The following is a 25,837-nucleotide window of genomic DNA, read 5'->3' as shown; positions in this document are numbered from 1 at the left end:
CAGGACGGGTCCCCTTTAATAGCAGAGGGAGCACCCCTGCAGGACGGGGCCCTTTAATAGCAGAGGGAGCACCCCTGCAGGACGGGTCCCCTTTAATAGCAGAGGGAGCACCCCTGCAGGACGGGGCCCTTTAATAGCGGAGGGAGCACCCCTGCAGGACGGGGCCCTTTAACAGCGGAGGGAGCACCCCTGCAGGACGGGGCCCCTTTACCAGTGGAGAGAGCACCCCTGCAGGACGGGGCCCTTTAATAGCGGAGGGAGCACCCCTGCAGGACGGGGCTCCTTTACCAGTGGAGAGAGCACCCCTGCAGGACGGGGCCCCTTTACCAGTGGAGAGAGCACCCCTGCAGGTGCGCAGGCCCACGGCCATGTCCACAATCCATGACAAAAGCTCCGAACAAATCCATGTGCCAGAGGCTCAGAGACGCGGCCAGTGGGGGATGAATGTTGGAAAAAACAACAATAAAAGTAACAGCGTTTTTAGGTGCCGTCCAGCTGTGTAGGGCCCTGAGCAGCAGCCTTGGGGGCCGGCTCGGACAGCACGGTCAAGCGTTGGGAAAGGACTGGATTCCAGCGAGGAGGGGGGACGCCCGTTCCTCTCTGCCCTCTTTTTGGGGCACCTGACAGGCGGCGAGTGGAGAGCTGGGGGGAGGGGGCGAGGAAGATGGGGAGATGAGGAACTGAACGCACAGCCGCTCGCTGGACACCCTAATTCAATGCAACTTCCCCCAAATGCAGTGTGAAGGGCACACCTCGATGGGGTTTTATTGGATACTTCCAACATTTACGTATACAGATAAGTTCTGAAATTCGAAAAGAATCTGTTGATACTGATCTGTAGCTCAAAAACACGGTCACCAAAACTATAAATACCAAGTATACGAAGTTTACGGTGCGTTTCGTCACACCACTGAGCGCCCACAACAGGCTGGGCCTTCTCCTGATTCTGGGCCTCGAGCCCGCTCTGCCCCTAGGGGGCAGCGTGTCGCCGTCGTTCCCATCACGGTTTTCCCTCGGCCCAGCGGGCATGTCCTGTCCCTGCCTGGAGGCCTCCTGCTTGACACCTGGTTTGAGAGCCTGTGGGTACGTTTATCTCAGACGATTTCGTTTATAACAGTGGTTCTCCACCTTCTGGCCCTTTAGATACAGGTCCTCATGCTGTGGCCCAACCATAAAATCATTCTCGTTGCTACTTCATAACTGTCAGTTGCTACTGTGATGAATCGTCATGTAAACATCTGATATGCAGGATGGGCTTAGGCGGCCCCCGTGAAAGGGTTGTTCGACCGCCAAAGGGGCCGCGACCCACAGGCTGAGAACCGCTGGGTTAGAGCGACACAGGCCCGAGCCCCACTTCCTTAGACTAAACTCAGCGCAAGAAAGAGCCCTGATAGACACAAGAACCACCCGGCAGGGCTGCTCCGCGGCCGCCCCCACGGGCCAAACGCACTCGGCTGGCGACGGGCGGGCGTTAAGCGGGCGTCCACAGCGCTGGCTGCACAGAACCCCACTCACTGCCGGCCACGCGCATCCCCTTTCCCAGAGGGAGGCCCGGCTCCGGCTCTCGGCTCTGCTCTCCGCGGTGACCCCCACCACGGGGACGCGTCACCAGGCACACGTCCATGCCCACAGCCGTGGCCCCAGGAATGGCTCGCGCAGAGGGGAGCGAAACTCCAGGGCGGGGGGCCCGGCTCCCACATCCTCTCCTGGGACTGACACCGCACCACGTGGCCGCCAGAAGGAACGCGTCAGTTCTGTTACCGTGACAACGTTCCCTGGGCACCTACTGTGTGAACCGTCACTTCCACTCTGATGGGACCCTTGAATAGCGTCCCCTCGTGTTCCTGCCAACGCCACGTCCTTAGAGCCGACAGAGACCCGGGTGTGGGACAGACTCGGACAAAGAAACGCAGACACAGGTGACGGCCGGGATCTGTCTAAACGTCACCACGAGAGGCTGGGACACAGAAGTAAGCGGCAGCTCTTTCCTGCGACAGGACGCGGCCGTGGGTTCCAGCGTGCGGGGAGAGTCACACAGAAATGGAGTCAGAGCCAGCGGGCCTCAGTCGCCAACTGAAAACCACGCCTGGCAGGCTACAGGGAGAGCGGATGGCGTCCCCGCGGCTCTGGGCCGGCTGTGCCAGGGCACGGGCTCCCTGCATAGACAGGGGGCGCTGCACCCGCGGAGAGGCTGGGACCCGCAGGGCCGTCCCAGGAGCCGCACTCCAAAGGAACGAGGGCCATGCAGGTCAGAACCCGCTCCCCCTCCCCAGCCACCACCCGCATGGGCGCCCCTGGGATTTACGCCCCTGCGTGGAGGGCCCGGAAGGCAGCGGCCTACCAGCTCGTACACGTCCTCCTCGGGCTGCGGCACGTAGACCTGCAGTCTGTTCTCCACGAGGAACCTCAGCCGCAGGTAGTGGGCAGCCGGGTCCAGCTGGTGCGTCTGCGCGGACAAAGGAGAAGGAGAGATGTTCGGTGGGAAAAGGGGGCGCGTTTCCCGGGACATGGCGTCCGGTCCCGGGATAAGTGTCCACCGTCCCGGAGGCTTTGCACCTACACCCGAACTTCAGCGCCTTCTCACTGAACACAGGCCGCGCCCCGTGGGCACCTGGCGATGCACTCGGCCGACCTGAGCCAGGTCAGCCTTTAACTCGGGATTTGCAACAAAACCCATCCGACCAGGGGCCATGGGAAGGGGCACCGGCAACGCCTTCAACAGTAAAGACAAGTTTAAAGACCCACCGTCAGAGCAACGAGGCCGCAACGTAATTCCACTCACACACACAGGGAATTATGTGGACGTGATTACACGTGTAATTACACGCTAATTACCATGTCTCTCTTTTATTAGATAGGAATATATATATTCCTATCTATATTCCTATATATATTCATATATATATATAGGAAAAAAAAATATATATATATATATATATATATATATATATATATATATAGGCGGCCGGAGGGGAGCGTGGGGAAAGCCTGACTCGGGACAGGGAGGGAGGCTGCGCCCGGCACGTGGGTTTCACACGTGGGGACGGGACCATGTCGGCAGCTCATCTGCAAGCGAGTCCCAGTGAGGATGACGCTCGGATTTCGGTGAGTTACAGAGTCCCACGCGAGCTCCCAGCGTGTGGCTTCGAAACACGCGGGACGACTCGCCCAGAGGAACAATCGGGAAAAGCCAGGGATTCGGCTCCCAGGCCTCCTCCGGGCCCAGACCGGCCGGCGGGTTTCCTGTGTCTAAAACTCATCTTCGGATGAAGGTTGCAGAAAAAGCAAGAGCGGTGACATGGTTTCATACACAGCCCTCATGTGCGTTCAAGATGGGGGGCTGGCCTGCGTGGCTCATGGTTGAGCGTCGACCTAGGAACCAGGAGGTGACGGTTCGATTCCTGGTCAGGGCACAGGCCCAGGTTGAGGGCTCGATCCCCAGTGTGGGGCTTGCAGGAGGCAGCTGATCCATGATTCTCTCTCATCACTGATGTTTCTCTCCCCCTCCCGCCCTCTCCCTCCCTCCCTCTCTCTCTCTCTCTCCCCCTCTCTCTTCCTCTCTGAAATCAATAAAAATATCTTTTAAAAAAAGAAGGGAAAAGAGAGGACAGTGCTCTTCAGCACACAGTGCATCATGGGCAGGAAATGCTTCAATGGACTCATTTTAAAACATCCTTTTATTTTGGAGACTCATCCCAAGTGCAAGGTAGATAAAGAGAACGAGCCTGGGATTTGCTTCCAGAATAACCCAGAGCTGGGGTGGGAGTAAAGGAAACAGAATTTGATCATTACAGACCCCAGCGACAGGGACCCCAGCGAACCGGACCCCAGCAACGGGGACCCCAGCGACGGAGACCCCAGCGACGGGGACCCCAGCGACGGGGACCCCAGTGACGGGACCCCACTGACCGGACCCCAGCAACGGGGACCCCAGCGACGGGGACCCCAGCATTCATGACATCAGTCTGCTTCTATAGACGTGTGAAATGTAAGGTCTCTTCCCCCCAAAGGTCTGCTGATGACAGTTATTTCCACCTCCGTGAGGTTCATTTTCCACGTGTTTATACTCTTTACTTCTCCTGCCCTCCCCCACAATAGGTTTTTAAGGCCAAACTAAGAACATCCCGATAGTTATTTCCGTAACCGTCACTGAATCACAGGGAAAAACTCTCAGGTGTGGCAGACACCGTGAACCACCACCATGTGCGAACCGGGCACGCGCACGGCCCTGCATGTGGGGAGCCCCGCCCGACCCCGCATTGCCAGCGACGGAGGTGACCCCCGGGGCCTCTGCTCCCCAGGACGCCCCCAGGGCCTCACCTTGCAAACCCCCTCCAGCGTGTCCCGCGCAGAGTCTCCGGGCCGCACGACCGTCAGCGCGGACCGGTTGTCGGGCAGACAGAACCAGGACGGCGTGAAATACTCGTGGACCCACATGTCACAGTCGGGGTTCTGCTGGTGGGTGATGGGCAGGACCATCTCCTTCTCCATCTGCAACAGGGAGAGTCAGCCGGGCGGCCGCCGTGGGGACAGTGACTCCGACCCCAGGGCACAGGGCCTCCTAGTCCCGAGAAGACCCAGTGCAGACGCCGCGCCCAGGGAGGAAGAAGTACAGAGAAAGGAGGGCTGTGGGGGGGGCGGTCCTCAGACCTCACACCCGGCCCAGGACACCCCAGGCGGGCGAGCAGGAAAGAGAGGCTGGGAAATTCAGAAGGAACCTAGGGAGGAAGGAAAGAAAACAGGAGAAGGAGGGAGGCAGGGAGGGAGGGAGGGAGGGAGGCAGGGAGGAAGGGAAGGAGGGAGGGAGGGAGGGAGGCAGGGAGGGAGGGAGGGAGGGAAGGAGGGAAGGAGGGAGGGAGGGAGGGAGGGAGGGAGGGAAGGAGGGAAGGAGGGAGGCAGGGAGGGAGGGAGGGAGGGAAGGAGGCAGGGAGGGAGGCAGGGAGGGAGGCAGGAGGAGGCAGGGAGGGAAGGAGGGAGGGAGGGAGGGAGGGAGGAGGAGGGAGGGAGGAGGCAGGGAGGGAGGGAGGGAGGGAAGGAGGCAGGGAGGGAGGCAGGGAGGGAGGCAGGGAGGGAGGCAGGGAGGGAAGGAGGGAGGCAGGGAGGGAGGGAGGGAGGGAAGGAGGGAGGGAGGGAGGCAGGGAGGGAGGGAGGGAGGGAAGGAGGCAGGGAGGGAGGCAGGGAGGGAGGCAGGGAGGGAGGCAGGAGGGAAGGAGGGAGGGAGGGAGGGAGGGAGGGAAGGAGGGAGGGAGGGAGGCAGGGAGGGAGGGAGGGAGGGAAGGAGGGAAGGAGGGAGGCAGGAGGCAGGGAGGGAGGCAGGGAGGGAGGCAGGGAGGGAGGGAGGGAGGGAAGGAGGGAGGCAGGGAGGGAAGGAGGGAGGGAAGGAGGGAAGGAGGGAGGCAGGGAGGCAGGGAGGGAGGCAGGGAGGGAGGGAGGGAGGCAGGGAGGGAAGGAGGGAGGCAGGGAGGGAAGGAGGGAGGCAGGGAGGGAAGGAGGGAGGCAGGGAGGGAGGCAGGAAGCTAACCCAACCACTGGCTCAGCTCAGCCACTGGTTCTCCCATCAACCACGTCAAGCTCAGAGTGGAGCCCTGGAAGAGCATCCGGCCAGCTCAGGCCCCGGGAGCTCAGGCCCCGGGAGCTCAGGCCCCGGGAGCTCAGGGCGCACAGGCTGCGGGCCGAGGAGCCTGAGGAGGGGAGGCCGGCTGCGTGGGCAGGAGCAGCGTCCTCTCTGCCCCACTAGGGCCTCAGCCCCACCTGGGAGACGGCCGCTCCCCTTGGGGGGGGCGGGGGGGCGGGGCAGGGAGAGGAGGCAGCACCTTGGGGTGAATGCAGGACGCGTGTGGGGCCTCCTGAGGCGGCCACCGTCTACCTTCCCCCTCCGCCCGCCTGAGGCTCAGGACACCCCGCGCTCAGGTTCTCATGCTGACTCTGAGGCTGAGAACGGGGTGCCCGTGAGGCTGCAGCAACCCCAGGGAACCCCAACCAGAGGCTGCGCATCACTGTGGGGGTCTAAGAGCTCGGGGTGTCCATGTACGAAGAGGCTACAAAGGGGCCTGCAAAACAAACCAACGCTCATATTCTCCGCTCAGAGCGTCCGAAAGCCCCCCAAGTCCACGCACGAGCGGGCGCAGCTGTGACTCCCCCGCCGAACGCTCGTCTTGCGAGGCAAGTGCGCTTTTTAGGACGAACCTTCGCTCAGAAGGGTCCTTGGCACTTAGCGGGGCCGCAGAGCCCGCGGGGAGTGGGGGGGTCACTCCTCACCCGACGCCCAGGACACGGTTCGCGAGGCACGAAGCCTCCGCTCGGGGCCCCGTTCCCTCTGGACTCAGGATGGAGCCCCCACAACCCCCCCAAGCCTGAGGGCTGCCTGGCCGCGCTCCACCCTGAACCCCGCCAGCACAGGGCCGCGGCCCTTAGAGAGCTGATGGCGCCGCTTTACCCGGAGGCGGCGCCTGCAGGACAGACGGGCTGTTACCTTGTCGTCGGGGACAGCGTCGTCGAAGGCCTCCTCCAGCGCCTGCTTGACCGCCTCGGGCCCCTCGCCGAACACCTGCAACACGCATGGCGCCCACGTGAGAACCCGGCGGGGCTGGGGGGCGTGGCGGGGAGCGGGGTGGGGCCCTGGAGGGCGGGGCACGAGGGCGGGGCCTTGGATGGGAGGGGCGGGGCCCGGGAAGGCGGGGCGGGGGCCCTGGAGGGCGGGGCACGGAGGGCGGGGCCTGGGATGGGAGGGGACAGGGAGGGCAGGGACCAGAAGGGCGGGGCGCGGAGGGCGGGCGATGGGAGGGCGGGGCATGGGGACGGGGCGGGGCCGTGGGGCGTGGCCGTGGAGGGCGTGGCCCGGGCTAGACCCGCCCCCCGCCCACCTGGTTGATGCTCGGGTGCCCTTGCTTCTTCTTGGAGGCGGTGTCCAGGCCCCAGAGGGAGGAGAAGCGGCTGCGGCGCTTGCTGGTGGAGCGCGACATGGCCTGCGTGCGCCGCCTCACGCCTGTCTCGGCGGTGCGGGCGGCCACCTGCGGGGCGCGGGGCGGGCGGCGGACAGCGGGGCGGCGTCAGGTGCTGGCCATCCCCCAGGGACCCACCATCGCACCCTCTCGCGCCAGCGCTCGTCACCCCAGCCGGCACCCCCACTCCCGACCCCGGAGCCCACGGCCCAGGCACCCGGCCCACCCTGGACCCGAGTGTCCATGGACGGCGGGCGACTCGTCCGTGTCCGACTCACCGGTCCGGACACGGAACAGTCACAGATCACGGGCCGCGTCTCAGCCAGACGCCCGGCCAGGCTGGACCCCGTGCCCCGGGTCACACGGAACACACTCCACGCTTCCCCCGAACCCGAACCCGAACCCCACGGAGCGGCTCCTTCCGAATGGACGCCGCTGCCGGGTCAGCACAGACACCCGAGCAGCGCGCCGGCCCCCGCGAGTCCATCCCTTCCGCTCGGCTTCCTCCCGTTTCCACAAACCACCTCCTCAGACACCTGACCACTGTCCCCAGCTCCACCCCCGCCCGTCAGAGGCCCCGCGGAGCGAGCCCGTGGGCGGTGACCTCGCTCAGGGGAGAAGCGGCAGGTCTGAGCGCCCAGGACTCGGAGGGGCTCCCCGGACCCGCCCCCCTCCCGCGCAGGGAGGTGCCGGGTCAGCGGGAAGGAGGCAGGAGACGGGAGAGCCGGGGGTCCAGGACAGGGTGCCTGGTTCAGGAGGAAGGAAGCTGTGTTTTGTTTAAAAAAAAAAAGGAACTAAACCCCAGAGTGCTGTGTGCAAGGTGCCAGCAGCCCCAACAAGAACGTGGGAGGGAGACTCCGGTTCCCATCTGCCACTGACCACGACGGAGAGTGAGAAGGGGGTCCCCAGGGAGATCTGCGTCCAATACATACTGTGAGTTTGCATGAGAGAGAAAGACATGTATGATCTCTCCACTTACCATTGAGAGAGAGAGAGACCATTTCCATAAGGTTAAAGTAAAAAAATATGTACTTGGGCCGGGCTGGCGTGGCTCAGTGGTTGAGCTTTGACCTATGAACCAGGAGGTCAGGTTTGATCCCCGGTCAGGGCACAGGCAGGGTTCGGGTTCCATCCCCAGTGTGGGGAGTGCAGGAGGCAGCCGATCCATGATTCTCTCTCATCATGGATGTTTCTCTCTCTCCCTTTCCCTTCTCTCTGAAATCAACAAAAATATATTTTTAAAAAAACACACAAAAAGTGTACCTGGGCCCTGGCCAGTCAGGCTCAGTGGATAGAGTGTCAGCCCTTGGACTGAAGGGTCACCGGTTCGATCCGGTCAAGGGCACATCCCGCAGTGCGGGCTCGTGCAGGAGGCACCCAATCGATGTGTCTCTCACATCGACATTCCTCTCTCTGCCTCTCCTTCCCTCCACTCTCCCTAGAAATCAATGGGAAAATGTCCTCGGCTAAGGATTATCACAAAACATGTACATGTGCGTTGGGTTAAAACGTGACCCTGCCTGTGGGCGCAGGCGCTACCAGCAAACACTGCCCACGAAGGCCTCCTAAGACGGTGCCACACATCTCGGCACAACCACCAGCCCGCCGAGGGGCGGGAGCAGAAACCTTCCGGCTGTCAGGGAAGACTTGCCCACCCCCCGCCCCAGGCTCACACGGCGGAAAGCGGGACCCACCTCCACGCGCTGGCCCCGCCCCTCCCACAGCCGTCGGCCACTCACCAGGGCGTGGAAGGACGACACGGAGAAGATGCCCAGGCGCCCCATGGCCACCTTGGTGGGGCGGCTGGCGAAGGCGAGCAGCCGCTTGGGGTTGGGCAGCTCGCCGCCCTGCAGGCTGGCCAGGTAGCAGCGGTAGCGGAACAGGTCCATCTGGAACTGCTCCAGGTTCTGCTCCCAGACGAAGATCTGCGGGGACACGCGGGGACGTGAGGGAGGGGGGCCCGCGCTGCGCTTCATCCCGCACGGGCGTCACAGACCCACGCTGCCAGGCCCCGGAGTCCATCCTAGGGGTGCAGAGGGTGCCCTACGTTCTCAGGCGCCGGCAGGGGGAGGGTCCCTGCGTTCACAGCCCGCGTGGTTTCCGCACAGACGTGGGCCGTGAATTCAGCACGACAAACGGAAACAGGTCACGAGGTCCAGTGTCCCCCGGGCGGGGGCTCGCGTTTGCAGCGTTACAGGGGCCTCGGCACCGGGCTCCAGGCCCAAACCAGGCGGAAGTGAAAACGGGGGTCCAGCCCGGGGATTAGGTGACCTACAAGGGCTGGCTTCTCACAGAGGACAAGGAGAAGAGGAAAGAGGGGAGCTGAAGAGCAGAGCAAACACCCCACGCAGTGTGGGGACAGGTGGGTGTGGAGAGGACCAGGTGGGGCGTGGGAACATGGGATGGGGCCGGTCCAATCCTGGGGGACACAGTTCCCCCTGCAGGTAGACCACAGAAGTTCCTCATGGTTTAGGGCAAAATAAGACCTAGCCCCTAAAGCTGATGTGACATCAAATAAGATCATGTAAGAGGAAGACTGGAGCCCGGCAGCCGTGGCTCAGTGGCTGAGTGTCAACCCACGAACCAGGAGGTCACAGGTTCGATTCCGGTCAGGGCACATGCCCGGGTTGTGGGCTCCATCCCCAGCAGGAGACATGCAGGAGGCAACCAATCAATGTGTCTCACACTGATGTCTCTCTCCCTACCCCCCCTCTACCTTTCTCCCCTCCCCCCACCCCTTCCATTCCATCTAAACACAGGAAAAATATCTTCAAGTGAGGATTAAAAAGAAAAAACTGCCTGCTAGCGTGGCTCAGGGGCTGAGCACTGACCTATGAACCAGGAGGTCATGGCTCAATTCCCGGTCAGGGCGCATGCCCGGGTTGTGGGCTCCATCCCAGTGTGGGGCGTGCAGAAGGTGACTGATCTGATCAATAATTCTCTCGCACCATTGATGTTCCTATATCTCTGTCTCCCTCTCCCTTCCTCTGAAATCAATAAAAATATATTACAAAAGGAAAAACCCACTCTTGAAGGTGGTATCCGGGCCCACCTACATCTAGAATCCTAAGTCTATTGTGGAGTCCAGAGTGGACCCACCGCTGATCCCTGACCCCCGATAACGCCCAGCACACACCCGGACGGCTTCGTCCCTCTCGGCCTCCTTCCCGCTCCGCCAGCTCCTGACAATCGACCATGAGCAACAGCGAGGAGACTGCCCGTCACGGAAAGAACTGAGCAGCCTGGGTCCCGGTGACCACAGCGGACAGAGGAGGGAGCTGAGAAACACTCGAGAGCTCAGGATTCCACCCGAGTCAGACGGGGAGCGACCGCCTGACCCAGGAGGGGACCGCCTGACCCAGGAGGGCGACCCCCTGACCCATGAGGCGACCCCCTGACCCAGGAGGGGACCGCCTGACCCAGGAGGGGACCGCCTGACCCAGGAGGGGACCGCCTGACCCAGGAGGGCGACCGCCTGACCCAGGAGGGCGACCGCCTGACCCAGGAGGGCGACCGCCTGACCCAGGAGGGCGACCGCCTGACCCAGGAGGGGACCGCCTGACCCAGGAGGGGACCGCCTGACCCAGGAGGGGACCGCCTGACCCAGGAGGGCGACCGCCTGACCCAGGAGAGTGTGAGTCTAGAGCAGTGGTTCTCACCCTCGGCTGCACATTAGAATCCCCTGGGAATCTTTTTAAAATCCTGATTTCTGGGCCTTATCCTCCGGAAATTCTGTTTCTTTGTTACTCATGTTGTGGCCCCACCCCATCACAAAGAAACAGAATTTCTGGAGGATGAGGTCCAGAAATCAGGATTTTAAAAAAATTCCCAGGGGATTCTAATGTGCAGCCAAGGTTGAGAACCACTGGTCTAGAGGGAGCATGTAAGTCTAGAGCAGGGGTCCTCAAACTTTTTAAACAGGGGGCCAGTTCACTGTCCCTCAGACCGTTGGAGGGCCGGACTACAGTTTAAAAAAAACTATGAACAAATTCCTACGCACACTGCACATATCTTATTCTGAAGTAAAAAAACAAAACGGGAACAAATACAGTATTTGTATTTGCATGTGGCCCGCGGGCCGCAGTTGGAGGACCCCTGGTCTAGAGCCATCACCTGGTCGAGGATGGTCTTCTTCTTCCTGGAGTCGGTGACGGCGGACAGCTGCATCTCGCCCATTTTCTTCATCTTCTCGTCCATGTCGATCTTCTGCTCCAGCTTCTTGATCTCCGACTTGAGGAGGCGGAGCGTGTCCTCCTTGTGGTGGTGCCTGGCGACGGCGGCCGAGCAGGCCGAGTGGATGGCGGTGATCCAGTTCTCCAGCTCCGTCTGGCTGGTGGTCTGCGGGGGGGGGGGGGGGGGGGGGGCCAGACACCTCTTAGGCCATCGGAATGAGCACTTCCCGATGGGCCGATCCTAAAAGGAGTTCATCCTACATTTTCACACAATGACACGCAGGAGGGGGAGGGGCAGCTGTGTATCTGCAGCCAAGTGTTAATCATCGGAACAGAAAGTCAGGAGCTAGTGTCTAAAGTCAAATAAGAAATGGCCTAAGTATGTGCATGAGAAATGAGGGTCAAAGGAATTAAAAGCAAACACCCAGGTAAACCAGTTGAGCCTCGTTCCTCTGGGGCAGGGAGGCTGGGGGCGGGGGCGGGGGGGCAGTAAGGAAAGAGAGACTCTCACTCGAGGTGTTAAGAGTTCGTTGAATTCTTTAAACTATGTGCTCAGAGTGACTTAATGCAAATGTAAATGCTGTAAAAACAAAGCAAATGCTGTGAGTAACACAGTACCTGGATGGTGCATAACGGCGTACAATTACACACAGACATCTAGCGGACACAGCCGCGGGCTGCACTGCGCTCCTAACGGCGGTGGGACCTCCGGGCGCAGGAGCAGCCGGCGTGTCCTCTGAGGCTGCCAGCGTGTGCTCTCCTGCACTCACTCGCCACCCTCCTCTCAGGCCCCGGGGGACCACACACTCTCCCCTTGGGACTCGCTGCCCGTGTACCTCACGGTGGTTTCCAGGGGGCGCCCCGAGGTCCTCTCGGGCACAGATTCCCGGCTCAGCTCGTGGGCCATGGCGCGAGTGTGTCTGTGTCCCTCACTAACTGCAGGGGACGCGCGACCAGCGTGGCCAACCAGCTGCCCTGGGCGAGGCGGATGCTCCGCGGGGATGAAGGCGTTGACCTGGGCTCCGCGCCCACGTCCCAGAGGTGACCCGTAGCCACAAGGAATCGATGCCAAACCAAAGGTGAATGTTTCCGGGGTTTCTCCCCAGAGGCAGCTGGAGGCGTTAGCTGTCGACTAAGGACACTCAGCCAAGAGAGAACAGAGGCCCCACCTCCACCTGTCACGGCTGCGGATAAAGTGACGTTACAGGGACACACCACCAGGGGGATCCAATTAGGGTCCTAGATGATCTGAACGCGTCCCTTAGACGGGAAGCTGCCACTCCAAGCAGCACAGTGAGCACCGCCGGGGGTGCTGGGAAAGCCACTCAGTTAGGACTAGAAAGGAGCCGCCTGGTCGACCAGGAGCCGAGGCTGAGGGGCTGGCACCCCACAAGCTCCCACTGACTCCGGGGGGCCTGTGGTTTCCAGGAAATTCGGGAACTGACCAGCCTCGCAGAGAAAATGAGAGGCAGGCTGCTCCGAGCAAGGTGGGTGCACGGGGGGCAGGGGGCAGGGGAACAGGAGGAGGAGATGGGAACTCCGTCCTAGGAGAGCGGACTGGACGCCTACATGACGGCCGGAGCACAGGAGCTGTTTGCAATAAGCAGACTTGCTTCAGACCAGAGGTTTCATGGCGCCCAAGAGCGTGTACACCAGGCAGCGCCGACTGCTCAGCCCAGGGCACTGGCCTCCTCTCCCTTCGGTTGTCAAACAGAAAGACAACAACAGCCAACACAGAGCCGTCTGGAGCGAATGAATCAAAAGTACGCCTTTCTTTTTCATCAGATCGGCAGAAAAGTAACAGTTTTTGGTGTGCCTCAGTTTTGATAAGTAGTTGATGAACGAAGATGAAAAAGACTGCGAATCGCTGCTCTAGACTGTGGGGAAGAAGACAGAAGCAGAGGATACGGCAAAAGGTGCCAGAAAGAGCGCCTATGTAATTATATGCGTTTTCCGATGGTCTTCGGCGACCCCTGTGAAAGGGTCGTCCGACCCCCAGGTTGAGAACCGCTGCTCTAGATGAAAAGCCCGTCCCGCGGGAAGGCAGCCCCCCCCCCCCCAGACGCTGTTCTGGACGCGGCGTTAGACACACGGCTGCAGGACTTCTACCTGGTCAGGCTCATTCTCCCCGGCTGCTCACTGTTCCCAGGCACTTAATACAGGAATTAAAACCCAAGAGTAGGCGCAGCTGGCATGGCTCCGAGGCTGAGCGTTGACCTATGAACCAGGAGGCTGCAGCAACCTATAAATTATCCCATAACCAGAATCTGATTCCCGGTCAGGGCACAGGCCCGGTTGTGGCCTCGATCCCCAGTGGGGGGCGTGCAGGAGGCAGTTGATCCATGGTTCTCTCTCATCACTGATGTTTCTCTCTCCCTCTCCCTTCCTCTCTGACATCAATAAAAATATTTAAAATCACACACAATATTAGGATACATTGCCACAAAAGAAGGTCCCGGTAACGGGCAGAGGGAGGGGCAAGGGAGGGCTGAGAGGACGGGGCCGTGTGGGCGTGGCACCCCACCCGGCCTCCGGCTGAGGGGAGCCACCTAAAACGCAGCGCGTGGCCCCCCTGGCGCGGGCACACTCGGCCGTCCCACCCTGCACGCCCCCAGCACACACAGCCCCATTTCTCCCGCAGCCCAGCCCCGAGTCCCGACCACAGCGAACCTGAGCGACAGCGTCCAATCACAGCACAGGCGCTGGACGGAGCCCTGGGGCTGGAACAACCTGTAAACCATCCCACAACCAGGGCTGGTCTCCCGCACTCTCCCTCAGCCCTACAGACACACACACACACACACACACACACACACTCACTCTCACACACACACACTCACTCTCACACACACACACTCACTCTCACACACACACACTCACTCACTCTCACACACACACTCATACACACACACACACACACTATCACACACACAGGCCCCTACACACACACACGCACACACACTCACAAACACCCACACACCCACACACACACACACACTCACTCTCACACACACACACTCACTCACTCTCACACACACACACTCATACACACACACACACACACTATCACACACACAGGCCCCTACACACACACACTCACACATGCACTCACAAACACCCACACTCACGCACACACACTCACAAACACCCACACACCCACACACACACACACACTCACACACACACACTCACACACACAGACTCACACACACAGTCACTCACATACAGACTCACAAACACCCACAATCACACACACTCACAAACACCCACACTCACACACAAACACTCACACACAGACTCACACACACACACTCACACACACACAGACTCACACAGGTCTCCTTCCAGGCACCGTCCCAGGAATAAAGGTTGGAACCAGAAAGTCGGGAACGCCCTGTGGACCCCCAAGGGCAGTGATTCTCTCTGAAAAGGGTCCTTCTGGGCTCTGCCCTCCCCCCCACCCCGTCAGCGGCATAAACACTTCACCCACAAGCAGACACAGAGGTTTGCATGAATAAGGCCCTATGTTGCCACGAAGGAATTCTATTCAATGTGACCCAAAGGGTAGATTCTACCAGCAATTTGTGGCCAGGAGAGTCGTTTCCAAAGGAATTCACACCAGGGGTGTACGGGTGAACAGGAGAGCGTCCCGCCCGGCCGGTGTGGCTCCGCTGGTCGGAGCGGCGTCCTGGGCGCCTGAGGTCATGGGTTCGGCTCCAGATCAGGCACAAACCCAGGCTGTGGGTTCATCCCCGGTCCAGGCGTGTGTGGGAGGCAACCAGTTGATGTTTCTCTCCCTAAAATCAATTTAAAATACATATACAGCGAGAGGGCATCCCCAAAAGATGTATACACACTGTAGCAGCTGACAGCTTGGCTTTGAAAATGAAATGTACTTTAGTAAACACCGCCTTTATGAGGATTCAAACTGTGTGTACATCTTTGGGGACGCCCTGTATGTGTGCTCAGGTGAGGATTCGATCGGAAAGGAGAGCGTCCTGAAAGCGATCCATCACTCCCTCACCCGCAGGGACCCAGAGCGGCCACCTGAGATACGATTCAGAACTATTCCCAGCGAGCGGCCGGCTTCTAAGGACGAGAGAAAGCCGCTGCTGACTGTTACCGCAGATACACGGGACACAGAGGCCGTCAGAGGCTTCGGAGGAAGGGGGGCTTGGCTTAAACCAGGACCCACCACTCGGCGACTGTGTGACCTGGGCCCAATGTTTAGCCGTTGGAAGCCTCGGCGTCACCCATCTACACCGACAGATGAGAATCTGGACACACAATCCAGCTCGCGGGCGGCTGTAAGATCACACGCGATTCACACTGTAAGCACGCTCGAGAGGGCGGCCTACGGCGAGGGCTCAGTCACAGAGCTGCCGACAGGACAGCACTGCTGTCACTGGTGTGAGGGACGTCCGGCCGGGAAAGCAGCAGCAAAGGGTAGCACACGCCCAGGACCAGCGGCTGTCAGGAGAACCGGCCCGAGAGAGTCCAGGCGATGGGCTGCTGGACAAAGACAGTAATCCGACTACTGCAAATATTTTCAAAGAACCAAAGGAGATCGTGTCTGAAGACGTTTGAGAATATCTCACCAAATAGAGAATCAACAGAGAAATTTATTTTATATGTTTTTATTGATCTCAGAGAGGAAGGGAAAGGGAGAGAGAGAGAAACATCCATGATGAGAGAGAATCATGGACCGGCTGCCTCCTGCACACCCCCCCCACTGGGGATCGAGCCTGCAACCTGAGCGTGTGCCCTGACCAGAATCGAACCCGGGACCCTTCAGTCCACAGGCCAACGCTCTATCCACCGAGCCAAGCTGGCTAGGGCTCAACAGAGAAATTTAAACCAAAATCATTTTTAAATATAAATTCTGGAGTTGAAATGTAGATAGATAAAGCAAAAAATTCACCAGAGGAGCTGAAAAGCAGATTTCTGCTGAGAAATAAAGAACCAGGGAATCAGGTCCAGTCCAGGGAGCAGAACAGACCAAGAAAGAGGGCAACGAGCAGAGCCTCCGCCAACTGAACACGAGGGGAGTCCCAGGAGGAAAACATGAACGGGCAGATAAACTATCTGAAGAAATAATGGCTGAGAACGCCACACATGTGGTTTAACACACACACCTACACACCCAAGAAGCTCCACGCCTCCAGATGGAATAAACCGAGAGGCATCAATAGTTACAGTTGCAGGCAGATTATAATCCGACTGTGTAAAGGCAAACGACAAAACTCCCCAACGCAACAGGAGAGAAGGAACTCGTCTAGAAAAGGGATCCTCACAACATTAACAGCCGACGGCTCACCAGAAGCCGCAGCGGCCAGATGGCAGTGGAGTGGGCTCCTCAAAGCTGTGAAATAACACTGTCAATCACGGATTTCATATCCAGTAGAACTAGCCTTCGAGATGCAGGAGAAATGAAGACATTCCCAGATAAACAAAGCGTGCTGGCTCGGCTGAGAAAGCGCATCCCCTCTATTCCGCTGCAGGCTGCACGTCGCAGTGGGCAGAGGGCGGCTCACGCGCGGCCAGACACTTCTATTCCTGGCCCGAGTGGGGGTTACAGACTCACTTGGCGATACTTCGGTGAGCCGTGCGTTTACGTCTCCGTGCCCCTCTTTAGGAGTGTTTTATGTCACACATTTAAAGAAAGGATAACAGATTTTTCTTCTGCCCACAAACAAAATCACTATTTTATATTTATTACTTTAATGTCCCAAATAGAAATCACGCGAGGGACCAAACCCAGACACCTGGTGCAATAACCCACCGCGCTCTCCTAGGCCTGTTCCGGCTTCTCTCTCCTGCGTGGGATACTCTCACGGCCGTGTCCCCCATCCACCCCTACGCTCCCCACTCGTCACTGCCAGCCTTCCCCACAGCACCGGGGCCTCTCCCTGTGTCGGTCCCGTGTAGCATGCAAACTCTTTAAGTACAGGAACTACGTCAGCATCTCCCCGGTGTGCTCACTAGCAGTGAGCGCAGCACACAGGAAGCACAGAGTAACGGCCGGGGCGGGTCCTGATGGCGGAAATGAAGGAAGGAAGGTCCCTGACAAACCCCACAGGAGGTGCTGGGAGTGCACGGAGCCCACGCCAAGGGTTCCCGATCAGAGCAAAGCCAGCCCAGCAGTCACTAGCGGGTTCGCATCTTTAAATACGATTCATAGCCAGGCTCCAGAGCGTCAGGCACAAAGACATGAGAAGGTGGAATAGAGGGGCGATGAGGGAACGGCTCAGTCACTCTGGAATGTCACTTTCACGGAATGAGTATCTCAGAAGACAACATGTTATGACAGAGAAAGCCTGACAGCTCACATCCTGTCTGCAGGACGGGATGCGATCCCTTTTCTAAAGCGCAGCGCGAACCACGCCGCGATCGCAGTGAGACCGTCCCCCGCGCAGGCAGCCGCGTCCCCCGGCTCAGCTCCCCCCCTCGCTCCCCCGGGTCTGCCACCACCTTCGTTTCCATGGGGACCCAGAGGTGACACCCACCTGGCGGGGGAAGGGGGGAGGGACCCGCCCCAGCCCCGACAGGAAGCGCCCACGAACCTGGAAGAGGAAGGCGTCGCCCAGGGAGTTGCTGAGGCAGAAGACGAAGTCCTTCTTGGGGTGCTCGGGCACGGCCTGCACGATGCCGTTCTCCACCCACACGGCGTGCTTGGGGACGCTGCCCGGCTCGACGCCCGACCTGCCGTCGCTCTCGTAGAAGAGGAGTGTGCACCCTGCGGGCAGAGGGGACAGGGCGGGGCGCTGCGCGTGAGACCCAGGGGGTCGGGGAGCCTGTGAAGACGCGGGTGGGCCCCGCGGAGGCCGAGGTCTAAACCGCAGCTCCCCGACCCGCACGGGCCCCTCGCAGCCTCGAGGTCTTCCCCTCCTCGTCTGCTTTAGGCCATTGCACACTCGCATCCTCACGGCACAGCGGGCCTTGGGCGCCTGGGCCCCTGGTGACGGTGAACACGGCACCGTGAGCAGCACGTGGCCCGCGCGCGAGGACGGGCAGCGCGGTCCCACCGGAGACCCTGCCCCACAGTCTCCCGAGATTCACAACCAGGACACAGGGTTGCGGGGTGTCTGGGCCACATCCTCGGGGAGCACATGCGCTGCGCTGGCGTCAGGGTCAGGGGAGAAGGGAGAGGGTGGAGCCTCAGGTCTTCTACCTGCTGTGCGGGCCTGGGGGGGGGGGGGAGCGGGGGGCGCTGTGGGCGTCCGTGGGCAGGGACAGGGGTGTGGCCAAACGTCCACGATGCCCAGGACAGACCCCACCGCAGAGGACTGTGGGGAACACGCCCCGCGCCCCTGCTAGGAGCCCCGCTCCCCGTCCCTTCACTCCCCGTCCCCTCCAGCTCCCCGTCCCCTTCACTCCCCGTCCCCTCCAGCTCCCCGTCCCTTCACTCCCCGTCCCCTCCAGCTCCCCGTCCCTTCACTCCCCGTCCCCTCCAGCTCCCCGTCCCCTCCAGCTCCCCGTCCCTTCACTCCCCGTCCCCTCCAGCTCCCCGTCCCCTTCAGCTCCCCGTCCCCTCCAGCTCCCCGTCCCCTTCACTCCCCGTCCCCTCCAGCTCCCCGTCCCCTTCACTCCCCGTCCCCTTCACTCCCCATCCCCTCACTCCCCGGGACAACCCCCTTGGCGAGCAGCAGACACAGCAGAAACGAGGGAACAGTCTTTGCCACAGGCTGAGCCCAGAGCAGGAAGCTGAGGCTCAGGAATGAGGGGCCACCGGCCTGGGGTGCACACACTGACACCCCCTGGCCTCCCATCCCCCATGTTTACAGCTTTTCCACTGGGTTTACAATCCACCGTGACAGGAGATGGTGAAAACAGGCTTTCACTCCATCACTTCCTGGTTCCAATGTCAAGACTACCGTGAGGCACTTTAAACAATAAAATAAAATAAAATGACCAGCGCAGGGCTGCGTCCTGAGCCCGCACACGCCCGGTGCCTGCGTCTCCGGAGCATCACCTGTGCGCTCCCTGTGGCGGGAGGCGCTCGGGCTAATTCTAAGTGAAATCTCCTTTTAATTAATTCTCTGTCTAAAGTGGAAGAATCTTCGGGGAAATCGCCACCCCACCATCCCAGGTGCTCTGCGTTTTAACTGGGAGGTGACGGGTTGCTAAGCAACGCGGGGCAGCCCTGCTGGGTGGCGGGAGGCCGAGGAGGCCTGCACACACTGGAACCAGGGAGGAGGCAGCGAAGGACTCAGGGGCTCTGCCCGGGGCCTGGGTCCCCACGGCCGCGTCACTCAGAGCTGGGTCACCTTGAGCAGAAGGCTCCTCCTCTCGGGGATGGTGAGCTGCGCCCCGAAGCCGCCCCGGCTTCCTCACCCCTCATTCCTGCCAGGACCAGCACAGGCTAACCCGCCCTCGCCCAGGCCCCCGTGGAAAAGGAAGCACCGCGTATGTCCCCCTGACACGGCTGCTGGGGCTACTGTGAGGGTCAGCGGGGAGCTCGCGTGACCCCAACTTCAGGGCCCATCACGGCCGAATGCCATTCCCCGGGTCCCTGTGTTGAGTCCTTGCCCAGGACTCAGGGTGCGTCTGAACCAGGAGGCAGGGGCTCTAAGAGGGAATTGCGGTGAAGTGAGGGCACGTGGGGGGGGGGGGGGGTCCCCATGCAACGCACCAGCTGCCCCGTGAGGAGGGCGATCTGGACCCAGACGGGCGAGGCCGGCACGCAGAGACGCGGAGACCTGCAGGAGGCGGCGCCTGCAGGACCCGGGGCGAGGCCTCGGGAGAAACCAGCCTGCTGACCTGGACCTTGGACCTCCAGCCCCAGGAGTGTGAGAACACCCCCCACACACACACTCAGGGCGTGGTGTTCTGTTACAGCAACGCTAACACAGGGCCCCCCCAAACTCTGAGATTCAGCAGGGATGGGCATAGCCCGGAAAGGACCACAGGTGGCCGACGGAGGAGAAGGGCAGGGTGGTTCTGATCAGGCTGCTGAAAACTCAGCACCAATTAACAAAACCAACGATGGCCAGCCGGCGTGGCTCAGTGGTTGAGCGTCGACCTATGAACCAGGAGGTCAGGGTTCAATTCCCGGTCAGGGCACAGGCCCGGGTTGTGGGCTCGATCCCCAGTGTGGGGCGTGCAAGAGGCAGCCGATCAGTGATTCTCTCTCATCATGGATGTTCCTATCTCTCTCTCTCTCCCTTCCCCTTTGAAATCAATAACAATGTTTTTTTAATAAAAAAGAACAAAACCAATGATAAGTCGTCTGCTGAAGAGCAGAGAGGCTGCGTGTGCAGGTGTGGGCAGCTGGGGGAGGGGCAGGAGGCGGCAGAGAGGGCCTCCCCTTCATCTCAGCCAGAGCTGATGGCGTGACCCAGGCCCCTTGGGACGTGACCCTGTGGCGCCTCCAAATTAGGGCAAGGGGGTCCCACCGCGAGGGCAGCAGCCGGTCTCCGAAGGGGGAGCCTTCCTCGATTCACCACGAAAACAAACCCCAAACTGTGCGAGTTGCGAGCGGACAGAACGTTCCCCGAGCTTAACACCCTCCGTGCATGTGTGCTGAACGCTAAGTATGAACTTTGCATGTACGACGACAGGGCGTTTCATTTAGCACAGCAGATAGAATTCAAAGTTTCATGTCAACATTTCATGCAGTTTTCCACAGAAATGACTATGGCTGCCAGGATTCTGCTTTTTGTGGCAATGTCGAGCCCCTGAGGCGGACGCTGAGCGTGAGACCAGGACAGGAGTCTGACTCCTCCCGAGACATTCCAGGAAGGGGAGCCACGGGAGGCGGGACCCACACGTCAGATGGCGGGGAAGGTGGCATCCGCCCCACAGCTGCAGCAGCGCCAGACACGCAGCCCGAGGCCCTCCGTGGGACGGCTGTGTGCTCCGGGGCGCCCCCCGCAACTCCCGGGAGTGAGGCCGCCATACCAGCCTCCCTTGCAGCTAGGCCTGACTCATTCCAATGGGAGCAAGACAGATGTGGGCCACTTCCGGGCAGTGCCCTCCCTTCCCCATCTTTCCACTGGAATGTGGACCTGCTGGTGGGCCAGCCTGACCACACAGACGAGATAATGTTCTAGGAATAGCTGAGCAACAAGATAGAAGGAGGCTGGGCCCCTGATGAGTCACAGGATTGCCATACGGGCTTGAGGGGGTCTGACTCTGGGAGGAGGGAGGGACACAGAGTTCTGTGTTGCTTAAGACATTGTCCCTGTGGGTCACTGGGACGTGTGGCAAGACTGATTGTCTAATTACGTGCTCCCTTCCTGTTTTCCCAGCCTCGAAGCAACAGCTGACACAGGAGCACTGGGCCCACCCAGACCCTACACGGCTGTGCCTCCCGGACTGGCTGTTCCCACACCCACCACAGCTGGTGGAACCCGCGTCACCTGGTCTAGTGTGTGCACCACACAGGTGAGCCCAGGTTTCTTGTCCTGGCTTGTCCCCTGCACTTACCGACCCACCTAAGCCGGCCCACCACGTACAACCCGACCCACACTCACTCATGACAGGTCCCAGGGGGCTTGCGAGTGTAAGACACAGAGCTCACGATGTGTTACAACGTCTACACTACGGAGCACGTGCAGACACCTGTACACACGCTCAAACATACATGCAAAACGACGCCATATAAAAGTGTGGTGGTAATGCATGAAAAGGCGGGGACATATACTAGTACGTGTACACGGATCTGTACACGGATCTGTACACGCTCACATAGATGCTCAGTGTGGCCGTAAACGGTGACTTTCACAAGCACGTGGTTGCTTAGGCGGCCTGAGCACTAATATTCTGTTTTCACCTGAAAAATGGCAATTCCAGAAGATTCAAGCTCATGACTCCCTCTCAGACATAGGAGGCACGTCACTAACCAGAATGATAAAAAAAATAACCTGTCAGGCGCATCCCCCGAAACTGTCATGAGACCCAGCGGCCTGCAGGAGGCGCCTGGCTTCTCTGTGTGAAATGAAGACGCGCAGGGTGGGCAGGAGGGTCGGCCCCCTCATCCAGGGACACAGAGTCTAGTGGGCACCAGCCTGCGAGGAGCACAAAAGGGCGCAGGGCCCGGCCTGCGGGCTCATGGTTGAGCGCCGACCTAGGAACCAGGAGGTCACGGTTGGATTCCTGGTCAGGGCACAGGCCCGGGTTTCGGGCTCCATCCCCAGTGGGGGGCGTGCCGGAGGCAGCTGGTCAGTGATTCTCTCTCATTGATGTTTCTTTCTCTGTCTCCCCCCCGCCTCCCTCTCTGAAGTTTATATAGATATATAGATATATAGATATATAGATATATAGATATATAGATATATAGATATATATCAGTAAGCACAACGCAGTGATGTTTAAGCCAGTGGCCGCACCATCCTCTGCGCAGGCGCAGTGGAGCGCACGTGGGCGGGATGGAGCGCACCTGGGCGCACGCCCCCGGGGCGGGGTGGGGGACCCCCGGCTCACCTTTGAGGGACGCCCAGTAGTGCTTCCAGCGCCGGCGCGCGGCGGGCTCCACCTTCCGGCTCTTCTTGTGCACCAGCAGGTTCTTGACGGCCAGCGCGCCCGCCTTGCGCACCGTGCCCCGCGCCGCCGCCCGCAGCGCGTCGTCCGAGCGGCCGGGCGAGCTGGGGGCGCCGCTGGAGCGCTCGTCGCTGTGCGCGGAGCCCGCGTCCTCGGGGCTCTCGCGGCTGGCGCTCAGCTCCAGCTCCCGGCGGAAGTTCTCGTAGACGCCCTGGCGCGCCGCGTCCCCCGCGCTGCTGCTGCCGCTGTCGCTGCCCACGAAGGCGCGGCCGGGCGGCGGCGAGTAGCTGGAGTGCGTGGCGTTGGAGCGCCGGGACAGCAGGTCCGGGTCGGTGGCGGCCCCTTCGATCCCGCTGTCGGCGAACTCGCTGCCCTCGCCCGCGTTGACATCCTGGGGGGCCGAGAGGGAGGAAGGGAAGACGGGCATCAGGCCGAGAGGGCACAGCCCCTCCTGCAGCCGGGGGGGTGGGGGGGTGTCCTCCCAGCCCGGCCTGAACCGAAGCCTCCCCCACCCCACATCCCTCCACCCCTGGGCCCTCCACCCCTTGAACCCCACTCCGCCCCAAGACCCTTCCCACCCCTGGACCCTCCACCCCGGACCCTCCACCCCTTGAACCCCACTCCACCTCTGGACCCTTCCCATCCCTGGACCCTCCACCCAGGACCCTTCCCACCCCTGGGCCCTCCACCCCTGGGCCCTGCAAACCCACTCTGGGCCGAGTGCCTGGGCGCATAATCCAGCCGCCCCAGGACCAGCTGAACCACTTCCAGTGCTCGAGGAACAGAAGAGCAGCGCCCAGGGCGGAGAGCTGTCCCGTGTCTGACTCAGGTCATCAACTAACTGCCCAGCCAGCGATGGAGGCTGCCCCCCACCAGCCGGCTCAGCGTCCTCCCTCAGCACCTCACCCTCCTGCCGCAGCCTCCTGAGCTAGTCGCTGGAGGTCGGGGCTACAACGGATGAAGTGGGAACAGCTGAGAGCGCTTCTTAACGAGAAGGGCCTGACGGAGGCTCCTTCCTGGTGCCGTGGCTAAAAAGACGCCCAGAGCCCCTCACCCAGCAGGGGCCGGGTCCCCGCGCAGGCGACAGTCCCCATGCCCTCCTGGCTTCACTTCGAAAGCAAGTGGCCGCTCAGGGGCGGGCCCTGGGCCCAACAGCCTGTGGGGCCCAGCGCCCGGCAGGCTCTCAGGTTCCCTCGCCCTTTCAGCGCGGGTGCTGGGGCCGGAGCAGGCTCCTCACTGCCCGGGAGGGCGAGGCACGGCTGGGGCAGCCGCCAGGACACTGGGCTATCGAGTCCCAGATCCAGCCCCTTCGGAACTCCCAGAGCAGTGCCCGGCCCGGAGCTGAGCCTCCGGCCACAGGCGGGTCCGCTCTGCACTCGGCATCTGAGCTGCTCTCCTGCTCTCGAGGGCTCCGGGCAGCTCCACCAACAATCACTAACTCCCCAAGGGGCGGCCGGCCACAGCGCCCTCGGCCAGGCCAGCTCCAGGCCGTGGGCTTCTCTCGAAGGCAGGGATGGGAGCGGGAGTGACACAGGAAAGGGCAAAGGAAGATAAGGTTTGGGGGCTGAACCAGGTTTGAGCCTTCGGCCCATAAATAGTTCATTGTGGTTTGAAAGTATAAAAACTACCGGGATATTCTGAACTGCCTTAAAAACAAATGCTTTGGGCTCAAATGAGAGACAACAGGGCAGATGGAACCAAGCCACACACTGATACCCTGCGCGAGGCCCAGGCAGGTGCGGTGCCCACACCTGTGCCACCTCCGTCAGCCCCTCCGCAGGCACCTCGGGCTCATCCTCACCGTGAACAGACCCGAGGGGAGCAGCAAGAAGACGGGCACCGCCACCAGCACACAGGGCAGAGACACGGAACACACGTGCCGCACGTCCACCACACGGGGAAGAGGGTCAGACGCCCTGAGCCACAGAGTGGAACGGTGGGGGGGGCGGGCGTGGGGGGAGGTGCCGGTCTCAGCTCTCAGATGGGGGTCTGATGTACACACGGTGACTGTAGTAATACACTGCATTTATACTGGAAATCTAAGGGAGTAGATCCCAAGAAATGGGACAGCCCGGCCGTCGAGGCTCGGTGGTTGAGCGTCCACCTATGAACCAGGAGGTTACGGTTCGATTCCCAGTCAAGGGCACAGGCCCAGGTTGCAGGCTCCATCCCCAGTGTGGGGCGTGCAGGAGGCAGCCCATCAATGGTTCTCTCTCATCACTGATGTTTCTCTCTCTCTCTCTCTCTCTCTCTCTCTCTCTCTCTCTCTCTCTCCCTCCCTCCCTCCCTCCCTCCCTCCCTCCCTCCCTCCCTCTCTGAAATCAATAGAAATGTACTTTTTAAAAATGGTACTTGTATGTGGTGATGGGTATGTCAACTAACGTGATTGTAGTAATCATTTCACAGTTTACATGTATTAACTCATCACCCTGTACATCCTCAAAACACAGAACAGTCTGCAAAGGGTGGAGAAAGCGACTTGGCCGTGGGAAAACCTGGCAGACACAGCCTCAGCCGGAGCTCAGGTTAACTAGGCGGCACCGGAGCCCTCCCTGCGACCTACACCTGCTCTAGGGAAGAAAAGCAATACAGCGAGGCGAAGACAGCAACAGGAAGTAGGTAAGAAAGCGACTGAGGACCGACTCCATTTCCAACGGACTCGCAGGGACCGAGGGGGACAAGGACAGTGCGGGTGCAGCTCAGACGCAGACGGTGCCTGCCGGTCCCACCTTTCCCGTGTCCTGCGTGCTGACCGCCAGGAAGCAGAGGCCGGGAAGCACCCAGATGCAGGGGGACAGACCCCCCACAAACAGGAGCGCAGTCCTCTAACCGCAGTCCTCCTCCTGCCCTCCCACCCCCGACGCAGGACAGTAAGTGTGACCATCGCTGATTCTCGGGGTGACCTTGACGAGTGGGAAATGTGACCGCGTTTCCCCAGCGTCGGGCACATTTCCAAGCCGCTCAGTTCTCGGAGAGAAGGAAGGGGTCGGCTCTGAACCCTGAAACGCAGACAAGATGCTTCTCGGACGGGAGAGCAAGGCGGTGCCCAGGAGCCAGCCTTCGGGACAGAGGAGGGGGGCTCCAGCCCCGCGGGTTCCCAGAGCTCCGGACAGAAGGAAGCGGGGAAGCCACCCCCCCTTAAGGGGTGAGAAACCACCCCCGGGCTGGCGGCAGGTGGGAGCGTGGAACCCAGGCTCCTGCTCCCCCACCTTCTCCACATCCTAAGGTGGCCATCGCGCGGCA

At 60.7% G+C, this 25,837-nt stretch overlaps 1 protein-coding gene across 8 annotated transcripts in view; it reads right to left on the bottom strand.

Moving 5' to 3' along the window:
* TIAM1 (TIAM Rac1 associated GEF 1) overlaps positions 1-25,837 on the bottom strand; it is a 180,358-nt gene that overhangs the window by 40,619 nt on the left and 113,902 nt on the right. For 6 of the 8 annotated variants that reach the window (XM_036350041.1, XM_036350043.1, XM_036350040.1 and 3 more), the window contains 8 exons: positions 22,538-22,985; positions 17,677-17,849; positions 11,055-11,279; positions 8,681-8,866; positions 6,864-7,010; positions 6,473-6,547; positions 4,321-4,491; positions 2,342-2,446 (listed from right to left, as the gene is read on the bottom strand). In XM_036350041.1, the coding sequence (XP_036205934.1) occupies positions 2,342-2,446; positions 4,321-4,491; positions 6,473-6,547; positions 6,864-7,010; positions 8,681-8,866; positions 11,055-11,279; positions 17,677-17,849; positions 22,538-22,985 (1,530 nt within the window). Of the gene's footprint in view, positions 1-2,341; positions 2,447-4,320; positions 4,492-5,521; positions 5,619-6,472; positions 6,548-6,863; positions 7,011-8,680; positions 8,867-11,054; positions 11,280-17,676; positions 17,850-22,537; positions 22,986-25,837 lie in introns of those variants that run through there. The other 2 variants (XM_036350048.1, XM_036350045.1) reach the window with 2 other exon arrangements.

Source organism: Myotis myotis, unplaced genomic scaffold (genome assembly GCF_014108235.1).
Source record: "Myotis myotis isolate mMyoMyo1 unplaced genomic scaffold, mMyoMyo1.p scaffold_m19_p_2, whole genome shotgun sequence".
NCBI classification, from domain to species: domain Eukaryota; kingdom Metazoa; phylum Chordata; class Mammalia; order Chiroptera; family Vespertilionidae; genus Myotis; species Myotis myotis.
This window is presented reverse-complemented; position numbering and strand designations above follow the sequence as displayed.